At 32.4% G+C, this 21,761-nt stretch overlaps 1 protein-coding gene across 3 annotated transcripts in view; it reads left to right on the top strand.

The window, feature by feature from the left end:
* Positions 1–18,991, top strand: part of HGF (hepatocyte growth factor) — a 78,094-nt gene extending 59,103 nt beyond the window's left edge. For all 3 annotated transcript variants that reach the window (XM_047695636.1, XM_047695637.1, XM_047695635.1), the window contains 7 exons: positions 290–328; positions 1,481–1,577; positions 4,144–4,218; positions 4,996–5,142; positions 5,643–5,749; positions 5,835–5,980; positions 15,914–18,991. In XM_047695636.1, the coding sequence (XP_047551592.1) occupies positions 290–328; positions 1,481–1,577; positions 4,144–4,218; positions 4,996–5,142; positions 5,643–5,749; positions 5,835–5,980; positions 15,914–16,090 (788 nt within the window). In that variant the 3' untranslated portion in view covers positions 16,091–18,991. The remainder of the gene's footprint in view (positions 1–289; positions 329–1,480; positions 1,578–4,143; positions 4,219–4,995; positions 5,143–5,642; positions 5,750–5,834; positions 5,981–15,913) is intronic.
* Positions 18,992–21,761: the final 2,770 nt, after the last annotated feature.

The raw sequence follows: 21,761 nt of genomic DNA, 5'->3' as shown, positions 1-21,761 counted from the left end.
TTTCCATTAGTGACATTGATTTCTACCTTCTAGAATTCTTGAAGAGTTTTCTGAAACATGATGTTTCAATTATCTTCAACCATATTAAAAAATAAGAGTAATTTTCAGAAAAAATAAAAAGTGCCCAAATTACAGTAAATCTGTACAAATGACCCAAGCAAACATCTGCATTTCAATATATAGTTTTGGTTCTATATAACAGAAATATGTATGTTTGTGTATTTACATGTATGTATATGTATGTCTCTATATAACAGAAACACATATGTGTATAAATTTATTTTTACAGGTGAAGGTGATACCACACCTACAATAGTCAATTTAGACCGTAAGTAATCTTTTCAAATTATAGTTTATTTGACTCTCTACGTGTCAGAAATGATGTCATAATTTTCTTCATGGAAAAATTTCACTATATTAACTTCTATCCTAAAAATAAGTTAATCTATTTGTTTTTATTAATTTTTCTGTAAAAGAGGTTACAAAGGCAACTACATACTGAATATCAAAATTCAATTCTCAGAAAATATAGGATGTTATATTTAACTTTGAAAAGAGCATTTCTCTTGTTTGTCATTTTGGACAAAATGTATGTAATGGATTTTCACCATCCTTTAAATTAAATCAGGATGCTAAAGTTAGAAAGAATAAAATCAGAAGGTCGGAAAATTATGCAGGGTGTCTATCCTACTTTATCTTTAAGGCTCTTTAAATGATCCACTAGGTAAAAGATGATACAAACTGAGAGGTTCAGTGAATCCTCAATTTAAGAAAATCTTCGGAGCTGCTTGTTTTTGATTTTTACATACTTCTTGAGCCAAAGGAAGATACTCAAGGCTGAAGAAACAAATGGAAATTTTAGACCATGCACAGGAGTAGAAAGGATAAGGCAAGGAATATGGAGGAGGGTCAGGAAAAAGTTGACTCCAAAGAATTTGGTATTGTGTCATTTGGATATAATGATTTGGACATAACAATTATGTCATCTGGATATAATTTCAGTAAATACAATGTTGGTAAGCTGTTTCAAAATGGCTCTACATTCTTAACATAAAAATTCAGGAGTAATAAAAAAATAAATAGTTTTTTTAATGAGACTATTGATTTCCACTGACATTTAGAAATAACTGTTGTAAATACAATGGTTTCATTTTATATTGAGATTTGTGAAAGAAATACAATTAGTATTAGTCTTGAAGAGCCTATACTTAGTGCTTGGTGAGCAAAATCATTGTCACTGTGGAAATACCTAGAGTTAATTCATTTTTCTATGTTGCTTGTCTCCTTAGATAAGCATAGCAAACATTTTAGGCCTGCTTTGACACTCCAGTCTTAATACTTACCTTCTTTCCCCCCAAATGTACGACAAAATTACAGTAGTTACATTTCTTTAATTACCATTGCTTTTAAGAAACTGAGAGGCATTGATTATTTCAAAATGTTTTATTAAAATGTTATTTATCTTTGGTCCTCTTTTTAGATCCTGTAATATCTTGTGCCAAAACAAAGCAATTACGAGTTGTAAATGGAATTCCAACGCGAACTAATGTAGGATGGATGGTTAGTTTGAAATACAGGTAATTATTAATAGACACAAATCGTATGTGTTTGGATTATTTGCAAAAGTCATATTTCCAACAAGATGGTTGTAAGCACCCATTTGAGTGGGATACAAGAAGAGACTGACTGTATTCTGCTTGCTGAACATCCCTGGATTTTACAATATGTGCCTTCAGAGATAGTGCCTTTTTAAATGTTCATGAGGTCCCATATGTGATGACACTGTCTCTGATTACAAGTGATGCTTCAGAGTGTTTGAGAAAACACAACTACACAGAGAAACTACTTATACCTTAATATCACTGTAATAGTTGTAATACACATGTAATTATTTCTCCTAATCTAGGATATTATGACTTGACTTTCTAACACACTCATGCATAATCATACCAGAAATTTTACATTTGCTTTTAATTTCTTTTTTTCATTGTAATTCAAATGAAAATAACAATAATTTTAAGTTCTAGAATATTTTATCACTTTTTTTAAAATGACATGCTATTCTGAGAGTATGGTATATCAAACTATATTGATAGTTGACTAGCCCTGCTATTATACTGTTCAGTATGGATAAAAAAAATTCTCGTTGTCTATGTCTCAATGCTCTTGAGAATCAAAGATGTGTTCTCAGTAATATCACTTTGCACAATATATTCCTATACAAAAATTAAGATTAGTAATTACGTTTGAAGAATTAAATATTGAAAATAGGAGTTAAGTTAAAATCTGATCTTACAAATTCCTATATACTGTCATATAGTAATCAGAATGTTAAAGTATCTTTGTTTCTGTCTCTACTGGAAACTCATCATACAACTTAACCCCAAATACACCAGAATTCAAACCACATTATTCCTTGTTTTAAAGATACCCCATGTTTTTCCCTCCAAACCTTTAAGCTGTTGTTCCCACTAAATGTTGTAGCTTTCTTTCTCCATATTTTGTGCCTGCAAAAGCCTTCTCATTCTTCAAATACTAACTCAAATATCTCCTCTATTTGGTGACCCTTTTTGTTCCTTTACCTCTAACTTCCTAGAGTAGAGAAAGTACATCTTTTGCTACAATTAAACTCCACAGTGACCTTTAGAATAAAGACAACTTGAAACTTGGGATTTTATGAATAAGCCAATTTTTAAGAAGCACGGAGTTTATATCCTTTTATATAAACATACATAAGACTTTAGACACCAGGTAGAAGATGGTCTAAACTTCTTTTAATATATCCTTCTTGCAAGGAGAAACCCATCAAATTTTACAAATATTTATGTTGATAATTATAGTGTAGCTGTCCTAGGTGTGTAGTACTGAAACAGAATTGTGAAACTCACCAGAATATTACAGCCAATTATGAAATATAAAGATTTAATAAAAGCTGCCAACTTTGGGGGAAGAGTGTTTCATTTTATTTGTGAAAGAAAATGTTCCAGGAATCCATATATCTGAATGAATAAGTGATTCTTTGCAAATCTCATGACTCCAGGGGAAAAAAAAAAGCATATACTTCTAAATTTTTTATTACCCACGGGAGAATGTATAAGAATTCTCCTTTGGAAGTCTCCATCCTTTGAGGAGCAGGTGAAACTCTTTTACATCAGATTAGAGTAGTATAAACTTTTAGATAAGTATATTTTTCTTTTAAATCCAAGTCCTCAGTAAAAACAGCTGGTTAGTTATTCTTCCAAAACACTTACTGAGAGGAACAGAAATTAAAACTCGATATATAATCTCATCCTCCTCTGTGGTACAGGCCGTAAATAATTGAGGTCTTAGTCTGGGAAACTTCTTCTATTACCCTCTGAAGCACTGAACATCTGTACTCTTTGGAAATGTAAAATTGTGAAAAGTTGTGCTTTTTCCATTTCTCTGCCAAAAAATAATGCATCTACAGATTTAGGATATGATCAAACAAATGTACTAGTATTTTTTATTCTCTGCAAATATTTTATAATTTCCTAGATGATACATTTACAAAATTGTTTTAATTTTATAAGCGAAATTTTATATTGCTTCTTTTAAGCTGAACAAATTTACTCAAACTCAGCGATGTTCTAAGTTAATGTATCAGAAATAAATAATGGTAATTAAGAAGGGAATAGTGTATAAATATGTATTGCTACCATCAGATAGTTTTCATAGTTTATGTAAAAACTCAGATTCGCATTTTTATAATCAGACACTGAATTTAAAACCATGTTGTTTTTGTTGTTCTTTTGTGATTTTTTTTTGTTTATTCTAACTATTCTATTTTTGTAGTACATACTTGCTCTCCCAAGGATAGAGACACACACATGTGAACGTGCGTGTTGGAAATGGATGTTGGTGTGTAGTGACAGGGCTCCTTATACAAAAATAAAGTCGATTTCCTAAAATCGTAATCACATTATTAAAAAATGCTAATGCTACAATCATCAAATATCATCCTTTCAGTCAAAGGATTACTCACTTTATTCTAGTTGAGTTAATTTCTACATTTTTCTCCCAAATGCACTTATTTTTTAACAAACAGAGCCATAGGTTTTGCATTAATTGGCAGGCACCCTTTCCACACAGATGTTACTTGTTTCTCTTTTCTGTTTCTCATAGAAATAAACATATCTGTGGAGGATCATTGATAAAGGAAAGTTGGATTCTTACGGCAAGACAATGTTTCCCTTCTCGGTAAGTGTTTCTGAAACCAGTATTTGTTTTGAGCACTTAAAAATATGTAGGGCTTCCATTTAGCTTTCAGGCTTAGAATGTGTATTCATTTAACAGATTCAGCAACAAGGGATGAATAAATTAATTTCTTTCTTTAGATTTAGTTTACAAAGCCTACTTTGATGTAATGGATATTTACGACTGGATACTCCTGCTCCGTTCTTTCCACAATTGGCATTGCTCTCATTTGGGGGGAAATTTTGCTAGAATTATGCAAATAACTTTTCCTCAACTTCTTCCTTGCATGCTGTATGTGTAGGTAGATATCCTGGGAATAATTTTTAATGAGAATTAGCCTAAGGAAAATTAGGGAGGCAGCATTTGTAAGCTTACTTCCTGATTCTCATCAAGGTCACTGATTTTGTTAGTATAAATTTTTAATCCTAATTGACAAATCAAACGTATACCAAGTTAAGAAGGAAAATCTGCAGAAAATTATAATTCATGTAATGTGCTTTACCTGAAAATTTTTCAAATATGATTTACTCTTAAGCGTAATCAAAAGGTTTTCTTTTTTCTTAAATAGCTGTTTCAAAATTGAGCAGTTTAAAGGCTCTTTTTGGTTCTGTGTGCTTGTAGCATTCAGAATCTCCATAACAAATGTGTTGCTCTTTATTATGCTTTGATTCAAATTTTAAATTTAGGTTATTTATCTGCCCTTATAAACTGAAATAATAATATGTGTGAACAATATCACCCAGTTTAAAATTATATTTTACATTTTAATTTTTTACGTAGAAACAAAGACTTGAAAGATTATGAAGCTTGGCTTGGGATTCATGATGTCCACGGAAAAGGAGATGAGAAACGCAAACAGGTTCTAAATGTGTCCCAGCTGGTATATGGCCCTGAAGGATCAGATCTGGTATTACTGAAGCTTGCTAGGTTAGTTGCTTGAGACTGTTTTGCATTTTTAAGCTACAGTGGAATTCGTGAAGCTTTTTCTTCAGCTATGTGGCTATTCTCTCTTTTATGTAAACATATTATAAAAGCTTGTCATATGTCCTGTGTGTGTGTGTATAGAGAAAAAGAGAGTCATCTTCAAAATTTTCAAAAATTAATGAAGTTTGACCAACAGTCTGATCAGCCTGCTCTAAAATCAAAACTTAGTGAATAATCATTTGATAACTTTAATAGTTAAAATAATGAATAAAAAAATGCAGTTACCATTTAGCAAGTAATATTAGCAAGGAAGTGACTCATTTCTCTGCTACCTACTCCTACCTTTACTACATACATTGTATATTAGACATTCTCTTTTTCTTAAGAAATAAGACTGTTTATTCTCTCTTAATCTCATATTAAAAATTCACACCAAATTTTAATTTGTTAATCTTGTGTTGAATTCAAACAAAGATATTTACCATTGTATTTTCTATTTTCAGGCCTGCTGTCCTGGATGATTTTGTTAGTACAATCGATTTACCTAATTATGGATGCACCATTCCTGAAAAAACCACTTGCAGTGTTTATGGCTGGGGGTATACTGGATGTAAGCTATTTTTAAAAGGATAAGGCAATATCATACTTATTTTATTTAAAACAATTCTAACTGTACATTTTTTATCCCATTCTAGCCATCAGCTTTGATGGTCTGTTACGAGTAGCACATCTTTATATTATGGGAAATGAGAAATGCAGCCAATACCATCAAGGGAAGGTGACTCTGAATGAGTCTGAAATATGTGCTGGAGCTGAAAACATTGCTTCGGGACCATGTGAGGTAAAAAGAGCATTTTTTAAAAATTAAGAAGTATATAATAAATATCATAGCTACTTATGTTTCTTTTGTGTGTGTGTTTGGTCCACTTTTCTCAAATAAAAATCATTCTCTACTAATAAAGAGAATTTGGGAAAGATAACTCCCTTCGTTATCCTTGTACACTTATTTTAAATAAACAGTAAGAAAATCCATATTTCATTATCGGCAAGCTGTAATGATATTGGTCTCTCAGAAAGGCAATAAACTAATACAACCAGAACTCTAGGGGAAAGCTGTTCAAATTAAAAGTATCCAATATGAAAAAAAAAAAAGTATCCAATATGCAGTTTGATACAATAGCTTGCATTTTTCTAATGTTTTCTAAAGTTATCAGATCTTCCCAAATTCTGCCTAAATGAACTCTATGTCTGGTTTTAAACTTTTAAATGTGTTTTTGGTTAAGCCAGTGTGTGTGCGCTTGTGCGTGTGTGTGGTTTAAACGAATTCTATTTTAAAAAACCAAAAGGTCGAAGTTGGTGACTTTAAGAGCTTGAACATTTTCATTTGTTAGGCAACTGTTTTTTTCAACTTGGCAGTATTCCAAATTTTATTTTACATAGACAAGCTGTTAAACCATTATTTTACATTTTTTTTATATTTTAAATTGTATCTATTTTATTTTATGCACATTTTGTGCTTTTAAAATTATTTCTGAAGTTGAGAACTTTTTTTTTTACATTTTTATTCAAAATTTTAATTCCATTATGGTTAACATTAAGTGTTATATCAGTTTATTCTATACAATATAGTGATTCAAAAATTCAACACATTACTCAAGGCTCATCATGTAATCTTAATCCCCTTCACCTATTTCACCTTCCTCTGGTAACCATGATGCTTTCTATTGTTAAGATTCTGGGTGTTTTTGTTTTTGTTTTGTTTTGTTTTGTTTTTTGGTTTGTCTTTTTTTCTTTGTTGTGTTTCCTAAATTGTACATATGAGTGAAATTATATGGTATTTGTCTTTCTCTGACTCACTTATTTCACTTAGCATTATACTCTAGATTCATCCTTGTTGCTGCAAAGTAAGATCTCATTCTTTTTTATGGCTGAGTAATATTTCTGTGTGTGTGTGTGTGTGTGTGTGTCAGATCTTCATTATCCATTTGTCTATTGATGGACACTTGAGCTGCTTCCATAATTTGGCTATTTTAAGTAATGCTACAATAAACAGGAGTGCATATACCTTTTTGAATTACTGTTTTCATATTTCTAGAGTGAATACCTTGTAGTGGAATTACTGGATCATACAGTAGTTCTATTTTTAATTTTTTGAGGAACCTCCATACTGTCTTTCACAGTAGTTATACCAGTTGGCATTCCCACCAATAGGGCAAGAGGTTTCCTTGTTTTTCCACATCCTGGCCAATACTTGCTGTTTCTAGTGTTTTTAATTTTAGTCATTCTAACAGGTATGAGATAATATCTTGTGGTTTTGATTTGCATTTCCCTGATGTTAAGTGATGTTGAGCATCTTTTCATGTGTCTGTTGGCCATCTGTGTATTTTTGAAGAAATGTTTTTTCTTATCTTCTGACCATTTTTCCATTGGATTATTTATTTTTTGGGTGTTGATTTATATAAGCTTTATATATTTTGGATGTTAACCCTTCATCAGATATGTCATTTGCAAATATCCTCTCCCATTCATTAGGTAGCCTTTTAGTTTGTTGACTGTTTCTTTCACAATGCAAAGGCTTTTTATTTTGATGTTTGATGTAGTCCCAGTAATTTATATTTTGCTTTTGTTTCCCTTACCTCAAGAGACATAGCTAGAAAAAATGACTTATGGCTTATTTCAGAGAAATTATTGCCTGTGCTCTCTTCTATGATTTTAGTGGATTCAAGTCTCACATTTATGTCCTTAATCCATTTTGAATTTATTTTTGTGTATGGTGTAAAAAGTGGTCCAGTTTCATTCTTTTGCCTGTAGTCAGTTTTCCAAACACCATTTGTTGAAGAGACTGTCGTTTTCCCATTACATCTTCTTTCCTCCTTTGCCGAAGTTTAATTGACTATATAATTGTGGGTTTATTTCTGAATTTTCTATTTCATTCCATTGATCTATGTGTCTGTTGTTTGCCAGTACCATACAGTTTTGATTATGACAGCTTTGTAGTATATCTTAAAATCTAGGATTGTGATGCCTCCAGTTTCATTCTTCTTTTTCAATTGTTTTGCCCATTCAGGGTATTTTGTGGTTCCATACAAATTTGATTGGTTGTTTTTTCTAGTTCTGTGAAAAATGGTGTTGGTATTTTGATAGGGATTCTATTAAATCTCTAGATTGCTCTGTGTAGCATGGACATTTTAACAATATTTGTTCTCTCAGTCCATGAACCTGGACTGTCATTCCCTTTCTTTGTGTTATCTTCAATTTCTTTCATCATTGTTTTACAGTTTTCAGAACACAGGTCTTTCACTACCTTGGTTAAGTTAATTTCTAGGTATTTCATTATCTTTGGTGCAATCGTAAATGGGATTGTTTTCTTAATTTCTCTTTCTGCTACTTCATTATTTGTATATGGAAATGCATTAGATTTCTTTTTTTTAATTTAATTTTATTTTTTCAGTGTTCCAAGATTCATTGTTTATGTACCACACCCAGTACTCCATGCAATATGTGCCCTCCATAATACCCACCAAGGGCTCACCTAACCCCCCAACCCCCTCTCCTCCAAAACCCGCAGTTTGTTTCTCAGAGTCCACAGTCTCTTATGGTTCATCTCCCCCTCCTATTTCCCCCACTTCACTTTTCCTTTCCTTCTCCTAATAACCTCCATGTTATTCCTTATGTTCCACAAGGAAGTGAAACCATATGATAATTGACTTTCACTGCTTGACTTATTTCACTCAACATAATCTCTTCCAGTCCCATCCATGTTGATACAAAAGTTGAGTATTCATCCTGATAGCTGTGTTATATTCCATTGTATACGTAGACCATATCTTCTTTATCCAGTCGTCTGTTGAAGGGCATCTTGGTTCTTTCCACAGTTTGGTGACTGTGGCTATTGTTGCTATGAACATGGGGGTACAGATGGCCCTTCTTTTCACTACATCTGTATCGTTGGGGTAAATACCCAGTAATGCAATTGCAGGGTCATAGGGTAGCTCTATTTTTAATTTCTTAAGGAATCTCCACACTGTTTTCCAAAGTGGCTGCACCAGCTTGTATTCCCACAAACAGTGTAAGAGGGTTCCCCTTCCTCCACATCCTCTCCAACAGTTGTTGCTTCCTGTCTTGTTAATCTTTGCCATTCTAACTGGTGTAAGGTGGTATCTCAGTGTGGTTTTGATTTAAATTTCCCTGATGGCTAATGATGGTGAACATATTTTCATGTGTCTGCTAGCCATTTTTATGTCTTCTTTGGAGAAGTGTCTGTTCATGTCTTCTGCCTATTTTTTGACATGATTATCTATTCTGTGTGTGTTGAGTTTGAGTAGTTCTTTATAGATCTTGGATATCAGCCCTTTGTCTGTAGTGTCATTTGCAAACATCTTCTCCCATTCTGTGTGTTGCCTCTGTTTTGCTGACTGTTTCCTTTTCTGTGCAGAAGCTTTTTATCTTAATGAAGTCCCAAAATGACAAAATATAGCACTCTGTCCTGATTAAAATGCTTCAAAGTATAGGGATAGAGGGAAGATTCCTCAGCTTCATAAAAATCCATCTATGAAAACCCCACAGTGAATATCATTCTCAATGGGGAAAAGCTGACAGTCTTCCCTTTGAGATCAGGAACATGACAAGGATCCCTACTCTCGCCACTGTTGTTCAACATACTACTAGAAGTCCTAGCAACAGCAATCAGACAACAAAAAGAAATAAAAGGTATTCAACTTGGCAAAGAAGAAGTCAAACTCTCTCTTCGCTGATGACATGGTACTTTATATGGAAAACCCAAAAGAATCCACTCCCAAACTACTAGAACTCATAAAACAATTCAGTAATGTGGCAGGATACAAAATCAATGCATAGAAATCAGTTGCTTTCTTATACACTAACAATGAAAATATAGAAAGGGAAATTAGAGAATGGATTCCATTTACTATAGCATCAAGAACCATAAGATACCTGGGAATAAACCTAACCAAAGAGGTAAAGGAGGAGCTACAAAACACTCATGAAAGAATTCAAAGAAGACACAAAGAATGGAAAAACATTCCATGTTCATGGATTGGAAGAATAAACATTGTTAAAATGTCTATACTGCCCAGAGCAATCTATACTTTCAATGCCATCCCGATGAAAATTCCACTGGCATTTCTCAAAGTTTCTCAAAAAACAAACAATCCTAAAATTTGTATGGAACCAGAAGAGACCCCAAATTGCTAAGAAAATGTTGAAAAAGAAAAATAAAGCTGGGGGCATCATGTTGCCTGATTTCAAGCTTTACTACAAAGCTGTGATCACCAAGACATCATGGTACTAGCAAAAAAAACAAGACACATAGACTAATGGAACAGGGTAGAGACACCAGATATGGACCCTCAACTCTATGGTCAAATAATCTTTGACAAAGCAGGAAAAAAATATCCAGCAGAAAAAAGACAGTCTCTCCAATAAATGGTGGTGGGAAAATTGGACAGCTATGTATAGAAGAATGAAACTTGACCATTCTCTTATACCATACACAAAGATAGACTCACAATGGATGAAAGGTGTCAACATGAGACAGGAATCCATCAAAATCCTAGAGGAGAACATAGGCAGTAATCTCTTTGGCATTAGATCTCTATACATTGATTTTGTATCCTGTGACCTCACTAAATTCATTTATCAGATCTAGTAGTTTCTTAGTGGAGTTTTTAGGGTTTTCTATGTAGAATATCACATCATCTGCAAATAGTGAAAATTTGACTGCTTCCTTGCTTATTTGGATGCCTTTCTTTTCTTTCTTGTGTCTGATTGCTGTGGCTAGGACTTCCAGTACTATGTTAAGTAACAGTGGTGAGAGGGGACATCCCTGTCTTGTTCCCAACAATATAGGAAAAGCTTCAGTTTTTCCCCAGTGAGGATGATATTAGCTATGGATTTTTCATAGATAGCCTTTATGATGTTGAGGCAGGTTCCCACCAAACCCATTTTGTGGAAGGTTTTTTTAAAAAAATCATGAATAGATGTTGTACTTTGTCAAATGCTTTTTCTGTATCTATTGAACTAATCATGGTTTTTATCCATTCTCTTATTCATATAATGTATTATGTTGATTGATTTGCAAATATTGAATCACTCTTATATCCCAGGAATAAATCTGTCATGGTGAATGATTTTTAAATGTATTGTTGGGTTTGGTTTGTTAATACTTGGATGAGGATTTCTGCATCTATGTTCATCAGAGATATTGGCCTGTACTCTTTTTCTGTAGCATCTTTATCTGGTTTTGATATCAAGGTAATGCTGACTTCATAGAATGAATTTGAAAGCTTTTCTTCCTCTTCTATTTGTTGGGATTGTTTGAGAATAAATATTAATTCTTTTTTAAATGTTTGGTGGAATTCACCTGAGAAGTCTTCTGGTCCCAGACTTTTGTTTGTTGAGAGTTTTTTTTATTACTGATTTAATTTCATTGGTGGTAATTGGTCTGTTTTCAAATTTTCTAGTTTCTCCTGATTCAGTTTTGGAAATTTATATGTTTCTAGGAATTTATCCATTTCTTCTAGGTTGTCCAATTTGTTGGCATATAATTTTTTGTAATATTCAATTATAATTGTATTTTTGTATTGTCAGATGTTATATCTCCTCTTCATTTCTGATTTTATTTGAGTCTTCCTTCTGTCTCTCTTTCTCTATGATGAGTCTGGCTAAAGATTCATTGATTTTGTTAGTCTTTCCAAAGAGCCAGCTTCTAGTTTCATTGATCTGCTCTATTGTGTGCTTAGTTCCTATTTTTTTTTTCTCCCCTAATCTTTATAATTCCTTGGGTCTGGGTTTTGTTTATTCTTTGTATAGCTCCTTTAGGTATAAGGTTAGGTTGTTTACTTGAGATTTTTCTTGCTTCTTGAAGTAGGCCTGGATTGCTATAAATTTCTTTTGTAACAGCTTCTGCTGCATCCCAAAGATTTTTGACCACTGTATTTTCATATTCATTTGTCTCCATGTTTGTTTGTTTTTTAAATTTCATCTTTGATTTTTTGGTTGTTTAGCAGCATGTTATTTAACCTAAATATATTTGTGGTCTTCCCAGATTTTTTCTTGTGGTTGATTTCTAGTTTTATAGTGTTGTGGTTAGAAAAGATGCATGATACAACTTCAATCTTTTTGAATTTGTTGAGACTTGCCTTGTGGCCTTATATGTGATCTATTCTGGAGAATGTCACATGTGCAATTGACTTCTGCTGTTTTAGAATGAAATTTTCTGAATATATCTGTAAAATCCATCTGGTCCATTGTATCATTCAAAGCCACTGTTTCTTTGTTGATTTTCTGTTTGGATGATTTATCCATTGATGTAAGTGGAGTCTTAAAGTTTTCCTACTATTGTTGCATTACTATAAATTACTTCCTTTATGTTTGTTATTAGCTTCTTTATGTATTAGGGTGCTCCCATGTTAGGTACATAAAAATCTACTATTTTTTATGATGCTTTGTTAGACACCATACAGTACCTCCTTTGTTTTTTAGTGTTTCATGATTCATTGTTTGTATATAACACCCAGTGCTCCATGCAATTGTTCTATCTTCTTATTGGATTCATCCCTGTATGGTTATATAGTGTCCTTCTTTATCTCTTGTTACAGTCTTTGTTTTAAAGTGTATTTTGTATGATATAAGTATTCCTATCCCTGGCTTTCTTTTCACTTCCATTTGCATGATAAATGATTTTCCATCCATTTATTTCCAATCTCCATATGTCTTTAGGTTTAATATGATTCTCCTCTAGGCAGCATACACAAGGGTCTTGCTTTTTTATCCATTCTGTCACCTTATGTCTTTTGATTGGAGTGTTTAGATGTATTTTGAATATAAGAGACACAGTCTCCAAGCCTAGGAGCTTTGGAGTTGGGGAATAGTATGTGAGATAAGATATGGAATGAGTTCAATAAAAAGTGAAATCTCTTTTGACATGTAGGAAAATAAATATGGAGCATAAATACGTATTTCCATGCATGTGCTATATATGTTGGTCTGAGATTCTATCCCTGAAAAAAATACATTTCATAAGTTAAAGAGTCTTAAAAACTGCTTTAAAATGACATAGTTAGGGGGCACCTGGGTGGCTCAGTGGGTTAAACCTCTGCCTTTGGCTCGGGTCATGATCTCAGGGTCCTGGGATCGAGCCCCACATCAGGCTCTCTGCTCAGCGGGGAGCCTGCTTCCCTTTCTCTCTCTGCCTGCCGCTCTGCCTACTTGCAATCTCTCTCTGTCAAATAAATAAATAAAATCTTTGAAAAAAATAAATAAAATGACATAGTTAGAAACAGATTGTGTATAACCACTTTCAGGTATGATGTTTTCCCAGTAAATCAGTATTACTTCATTCATTATTAGAACTGAAAATTTGCTGGAAGAATGATTGATTAATTGATTGATTTCTTACTTAGCTAACTATTTACACTAAGAGCCCTTTAAATACAAAGCTTTGAGCTCAACCCAATCTTTAAGATCATTTAAGAATCTATGCACTTATCCAGTCCTACTGTCATTACTAAAAATGCTTTGACAACTGATCATCAGGAATAGCCTACAATATGATTTATCATTTATACATTGTTAGATTTCTAACTTTAGCATTGAATTATTTATTGCAGTATCATGTATTTGTTATTATTATCCATATTGGCAAGATAATTTTAAATTGATTCTGCCACTTCTCAAAAATGCATTTATGTTTTTTTAATCACTTATATTTAAAAGGTAATATAATCCCTGAAGCCACTGAAATCTAAACACTTGAAGACCTCCCAGATGTTTGTATAATAGCAATAGGATCACATTTGGTGAAAGTCTGCCAAAGTGAATTGCTTTAAAGAGTTTGTATCAGTAATCACTGCTGTATTTTTTTTAAAATCAGATTTATTAACTTATGTGTCATAATTTATATGTCTCTTAGAATAACTTATTTTCCCTTACTGTTTTATTTCCTGTTTCACCCCCCATCTTGATTTCCCCATCATACAATGTTGACAATGCTCTTCCTTTTTTTTTTTTTTTTAAAGATTTCATTTATTTATTTGAAAGACAGAGATCACAAGTAGGCAGAGATGCAGGCGGGGGGGGCGGGGCGCGGGCTCCCTGCTGAGCAGAGAGCCCTATGCAGGACTCGATTCTAGGACCCTGAGATCATGACCTGATCCAAAAGCAGAGGCTTAACCCACTGAGCCACCCAGGCGTCCTGATAGTGCTCTTCTTTACATGTGTTACAGGAGTAAATCCTATAGTAGTTTCATTTTCATTGATCACATTAGGAGAAAATTAAGGTTGTCTCAAAGACTCTTCTTCACAAAAGGATGCCAAAAGTCAGTCACTGCAATCTTAGAAGGCTGCATGGTGCATGAAAATGATGCAGCGTATTTGTAATGATTATATATAATAATATGCATTAGTGTATACATGTTTATAAAATATACACACAAATCAATCTATCAATCTATTCATATTTCATCTATCATCTATCTGTGTGTGATGATAAAACAAGGTAACCATATAAAAAAAAATGTCATGAAATCAGGAGCTACCTTCTACAAAGGGGGGTATGAGACAAAAAAAAATACATAAATATAATTATGTTAACTACAAATACAACAGTAAATTCAGAAATATTCGTTCTTTATGCCCCCAAACATAATTTCCAAACAGTAAATAGAATTATTTTATCAATTATGATTTATATTTAATTTTCTAAAAATTTTTTGGGGACAAGATTAAAGGAAGGAAAGCAAAAAGCTTCAGAAATAAGGGAAATTTTGATGCAATTTAATAATTCAAACTGTATGATTATAGGTGGAGTACAAAAGTTCTTATATTTTTTGCATTTTCTAAATTGTCTATATTGAACATATTTTGAACATCAGAGGAAAATAAAAATAAATATAAAGCCTACCTTATAAATAGCTATCTTTTATTTTGTGTTAATGTATCTGCATTCAACAAAGAAAAAACATTTTAAAAGATGAGTGGATATTTTGTATAAGACAAGTCATTCTTTTTTATGTATTTTAAATAATTAATTAACTAAATTGAGAAAGAGAGAGAGAGTGTGTGTGTGCAAGCAGGAGGAGAAGCAAAGGGAGAGGTACAAGCAGACTCCATGCTGAGTGTGGAGACTGATGTGGGGCTTGATCCCATGACCCTGAGATCACAACCTGAGCTGAAATCAAGAGCCAACCCAGGCTCCCCTAGAGAAGTCATTCTTTTTTTTTTTTGTTGTTAAATTTTTATTTAAAAATTTAACTTACGGTTTATTCATTAACTAACCTTGTTTTAACCTTGTTAAATTTTTATTTATTTGACAGAGAAAGATCACAAGTAGGCAGAGAAGCAGAGAAGCAGGCAGAGAGAGAGAGAGGAGGAAGCAGGCTCCCCGCCAAGCAGAGAGCCCGATGCGGGACTCGATCCCAGGACCCTGAGATCATGACCTGAGCTGAAGGCAGAGGCTTAGCCCACTGAGCCATTAGGTGCCCCTAGATAAGTCATTATTAAAGGAATACTCCACATGATAGAACACTTTGAACTTCTGTACTTCTCTCAGCCTGACTTGGGTAATTCAATAAAAAGATGACCAATGGCCTAGTACATCTATTTATGTCTTCATATCTCAGTTGCAGCTATTCCTTTTTTGTAAATGTGTATATTTGAGATCTAAATCTGTATAGGAAATATTAATGAACTATTAATTTTTATTTCTAGTATAATACCTTTTTGTTGTTTTTATTGTTGCATGTTTTCTTCCTAGGGAGATTACGGTGGCCCACTTGTTTGTGAACAACATAAAATGAGAATGGTTCTTGGTGTCATTGTTCCTGGTCGTGGATGTGCCATTCCAAATCGTCCTGGCATTTTTGTCCGAGTAGCATATTATGCAAAATGGATACACAAAATTATATTAACTTATAAGATACCACAGTCATAGCTGATGGAATTTTGTCTGAAGCTTCAATCAATAGAATTCTATTTTACATGAAGATTTCGGAGAACGTGGAATTAAAATGTCACTTAAAGCAATCCTAAGACAACTACTTGAGTGTCATGTTTGTTAAGATACTCATTAATATTTATGGGTGTTTTCTGTTGTTTTGTTTGTCAGTGTTATTTTGTAAATGTTGAAGTGAATTAAGGTACATGCAAGTGTAGTAACATATCTCCTGAAGATACTTGAATGGATTAAAAACTGCAAAGGTATAATTGCTAGATGATAAAAGATTTATGGAAAAGTTCAATTAATCTCTCTACGCTGCTTTCCAAGGTTAGTTTATGAATAAACCGTAAGTTAAACATTATTTTAACCTCACGAAGACAATTTATACCTTTGTCCTTAACTTGTAACTCTATATTAAATTATATTACCTTTCATATGTCATACATTATATTTCATTCATTTCTCTTCACTGTGTACCCTCTAATACTGGTCCATATGCTTTCTACAAAATCATGTGCCCAACTATGCAGACCTGGGTACACATGTGCATGCACTAGAGTTCAAATCATGGTATATCTAATGTAACCTCTAAATATTCTGAAAGTGTGTTCCTGTAGTTTTTCCTTAAGAGAAAAAGAGAAATTTATAAAGACCAGTAGAAATTTCAAGGAAAGGAGAAAGAAAGAAGTGACCAACTCATTCTGTATATGTAATCTGCAGATGACCTCTCTACTGGTTGACATTTAAGGTGTGGTCATGACCCACAAAGTTAAGTAACACCTAAAATCTATGTGTTTAACTGTATTTATCATCCTAGTCATTGTGTAGTTTCTAATTCTTAAAGGGAAGAGGGTTATGTGTATTAGTATTATTTCTTTCTTTTAAATTTAGGGACCCTTATTTATGCAAAATATTTTTAGATCTACTTTCCTAAAGTATTTTCCTTATTATTCTTAGGTAATTGTCTAACTGAAGCTTAAAAAAGTACTTAAGTAGGTTAATTCTAAGACTTGCTGCTGTGATTGGCTTGTAGCTCATCTTCTTTAAATTTTTAAAAATTATTTCAGAGGAAAATTTCCATGTTTCCAAAGATTTGTAAATAGACAAAAAAAACAGGATACATATCTCAACCTAAAAGTTTTTTAGCCTAATGAAACTTCACTCAAGTAAAGGAAAAAAAAAAAATGTAAAAGGAAAAGAAAGGAACTAGCTTGTCTAAACTGACTTCAATTATTTTCTAAAGGGGAGTTAAATCTTCAGAATGAAATATCTTATGAAAATTTCTCCATTTTATCTTATTTCATTTTACATAAATCTTTCAAATGCCAAGGGGAATATTCGTTCAAATTTTGTATTGTCTCATAATGCAAAATTATCATATTTGTTATTGTATTTGGCATGATCAACTAAAAATCCTGTATTTGTCAAGAAATGAGACAACAAGGTCTAATAGGATAGGCTGTGAATTTTCACAAAATCACCTTGTACAAATTTAGAAATAATTTTTTGAGTGATTCCAATCCAGTATTCCCATTTCTCTAATTTGTTTCTCTTGAATGATATCAATTAAGACCAGAGATCCAAACAATGCTCAACGCTTCATAGGACACTGTTCAATCTTGAGTAAAACGCTCTTAAATTTACTTGAAAGTTTAGTCCAGAGAGTACAGCATAGCAAATCCAGAAATAACTATTCAAATCCAGAATATCTATCCAGATTGTGCCATACAAATTGAACATATTCTAATAAAATATGTTCTGATATCAAGAAACAGTGAAAGTAAAGAAAGATCTAAAAAGTGGTCAGTCCACATTATCTTCTTTGATTATATTTTTCTTTCCTTATGTGATATATCATTTTAATAAAAACACTAGAAATTTCAAAGGTATATTGTCCCCAAATTAAAGAACTTTTCAGTTTTTTTCTCAAAGTGGTAAAATTTGATTAAATCATATATTAATGATATTTATAAAACATTTATGAAATTCTAATATATCTAAATTCTCACATTTTAAGATATTTCTTTCTTGTCTCTTTTCTAAATTTCCATGGAAAGAGAAATAGGAATAGATACAAGATGCAGCTAACTTTTTAGATATTTTGAACTCAATGTTTTCCATTCTATTCCCATTTTATAAATGTTTTCCATTTATTTCATTTTGTTAAGACATACCACCAATAAAACATCAGACATGCTGCACAAAGCAGTCCTGGCTTTGAAAAGTTCCCTTTGTAATAAGGGGAGATCAGTAGACTTGACAGTAAAAGCAAGATGAACAAGATCCATGCAATTTTAGGTGGTAAGACAATGAATAATCATGTCATTTTTCTCTGGAGAAAAATACTATTTCCTGGTCATTCTTTTCTTAATAAATGACAAGAAATGAAAACTACAACTTATCCAAAATCCATTGTATTTTGAGTAATGGACAAACAGATCTTTTAATCTAGAAGTTTCAATGTTATTTTTTGTTTGGGCTGTTTGAATAACGGTTATGTGCTGTTGTAATTGTGGACATTTTCTTATGTCTGCCAGGAATAGTAACATAAAATTAAAATATTTGTCATAATGCCTCTGCCGTGCAGAAGGGATGATAATCCTTTTGTATACTTCTTTAATTTTATTGTAAAATATGTAATGAGTTTTACCTATTTGCTGTGGGCAGGTCCTCAGTAAAATGGTTTATATTGAGTCAGTCTCTAGCATTAATAGGCTCCTGCTTGCTATCTAAGTGTTTCAAACTATGGGAAACGTGAGACACTGGAAGGCAAGAAAAATAAACAATAATGGCATGTGATAGCAAAATTGTATTTCACTTATTCCTGTGAATATTTCTTGTTGGTACCAATGGTACTATACAAAGTGAATGTTATAGCCACAACATTCTCTTAGGGGGAAAAAAAAAAAAAGCACTGTCAAGAAGTAAGAAACTGTTGTCAGCATTTTGTTCTTGTTTTTAAATATTTTCTTTCTTTCTTTTTTAAAAGAGATACTAGTACTGCAATATAGAAATCATGAGGTAAAGAATTTTAATAAGCTCTCATACTAACAAAATTTAAATTGATTTACTAAGTTTCCACATATCACATTTAATTTTACCCCATATTTATAGACAAACTCATTTGAATGATAAAGTTAACTTGAATAAAAAGACATAGTCTATGTGTAAACACTTTACACAATGAAGTTCAAAAAGAAGTTCTCCTTCAATGTTCAACTGAGTTTCATACTAAGAATTTACTAATACAAAAAAAAAAAGTTAAAATTTTCTGGTCCCCCAAACCTTGACAGTGTAAATTTAAGTAGGTTCATTTCCATTTGCACAGAAAGTTTCTGTCTTTAGGAAACTGAAAATGGAATACTGTGGATGTTATGACTGTTTGTCTTGGTGTAAATAGGAAATTGATAAGCTGCCTATAGAGTGGTATAGCTGGATGCTTACCCAAAAAGGGAACACTGTGGTTATGACTTGTATATAAAGTTTCTGTAGTTAATAAAGTTGCTATTTTTATAACCATGATTATATTATTGTTATTAATAATAATAAAAATATTTTATCAAAATGCTTCCTTTCTCTTATAATTATCTACATGGACATGTTTGAATCTGCTCTAGGACTTAATGCAGAAAACAACAAGGATCATACTGACAGAAATTACATATACTTTGTTGCAAGAAATACTAGAACTAAGACAAATAGCCATTATTTTTTTCCAGCTTCTATCCATGGCATTATCAGTGGTCTTCGCTAAACCATTAATCTCCATGCACTTTGATTTCTCCTACTGTAATATACAATTATTTAGTTCTTTTCGTATTTGCTAGAATGGTGCTGTGATATAACTTGCTAATATAGGCAAAATATTGTCATGAAGGATCATCTAAATTCCCTTACCACTACCACTAGGTATCACAAAAGTAATTGTAAATGATCCAATTAATCAATTAATCAATCTATACCTCCTTAAAATAATCATTAAATTCAGAATAAATGTGAATCCAACAGACTCACCTAATTCAAATTGAAAGCAAGCTTGAAAGAACAAATTAATTGATCTAACCCAACAGAACTCTATAACACCATTGATTATTTCAAGTTATATTGTCTCTTCCCCAAAAAAGTTGCACTATTAATTTTCTGGCATAGATACCTATCTCGGTTGATGATTAATATATCTAACTCTAGATCTTTGATAGTATCTTCTCTTCCTAATGATTATTATCTAAGCAGAATATATGCATTTATTCAGTTATGGTATCTATATTTCTGGTAGCAGTATCAAAGAATTTTTAAATACATATATTGATGATTTTTCTAAATTTTCTCTTTTTCTTCTTTTTTTAAAGAACTCTATTCTATTCTAAACCTATAGTCTGCTGTTTTAAGCCAAATACTCCAGGAAAGGTTCTCTAAGAGATGGTATTTGAGCAGGCATGAAAGAGCAAGCTAGGTAAATATGGGGTCTAATAAATAAAACTTGGACAATATTTTTGTTGGTTTCTTATTATAGTTTATTTATTTATTCTTATAAATTGTAATGCTTTAATTACCCCATTTGTCAAAGTCCTGAATATTTCAACTAAGTTTGCATTCCCTCAAAGTTTTAGTCCAGAAGTTTCATTGCTATTCTATTTCACTATTTTCTGACACAGGCACCAGCCTTAATCTATACAACCCTAAAAGTGCTTTCTATGTCATTTTACCAAATTGAAACCCTTCCCTTTCATTAAAATCCAGATTAAAAGTATTATACTACACAGTCTATATCTATCTATCTATCTATCTATCTGTCTGGTTCTTTATATTTACAAATATCTCAACTGCATGTGTTGCTTAGGAGAGCCAAAATTTAAAAGTAACTTCAATATAAAAAGAATATTTGTAGTAATTTGGTTAAAGTTTATAGTCCTAGGAAGAATATGTTATTGCCTGAAGCACATCTAAGCAAGACAGAAAATGCTGAGCAAAGGAAATAATTCAAAAGAAGTGTGTGATTATAGATTATATATATATTTTTATGCTTTTAAAAAGATAGAGAAGAACCTCAAAACAAAACAAAACCTATCAATATGACCTAATAGCTAATTCCAAACTGACTTTGGGCCCTCATTTTTCTCAAATACTCCTGAACATCAGTCATTTTATTTTCATTATTTTATTTCACTTCATAAATGTCTTCACTTTTAAACTTCATGCCATGGGACACCTGGGTGGCTCAGTAAGTTAAGCCTCTATTTTTGACTCAGGTCATGATCCCAGGGATCTGGGATCCAGTCCCAGGAAGGGCTCCCTGCTCAGCGTGGAGACTGCTTCTCCCTCTCCCTCTGCCACTCACCCAGCTTGTGCCCATCCCCCCCAAATAAATAAATAAAATCTTTAAAAAAGAATAAACGTCATGCCTGTGTTCAAACATTCCTTGTGAATACCAGGCTTCTCTTTAATACCCTCAGCCTTTAAATGTCACATAATTTCTCTTGGGAATCCATCCTCAACACCTTTTATCTAGAAGTCATTACTTTTCCAGCTCTAGGCTGGGTTTGCTGATGGTTCCTTTCCATTTGTTATCAGAGTCTTCCTATGATGGCATGAGATTTATTTTGTTTTGTTTTGTTTTATTCTGTTTTGTTTTTAAAGATTTTATTTATTTATTTGTCAGAGAGAG

This window comes from Lutra lutra, chromosome 11 (assembly GCF_902655055.1).
Source record: "Lutra lutra chromosome 11, mLutLut1.2, whole genome shotgun sequence".
Lineage (NCBI taxonomy): Eukaryota > Metazoa > Chordata > Mammalia > Carnivora > Mustelidae > Lutra > Lutra lutra.
Note: the sequence above shows the minus strand (reverse complement) of the source record. Positions and strands in the feature narration are given on the sequence as shown.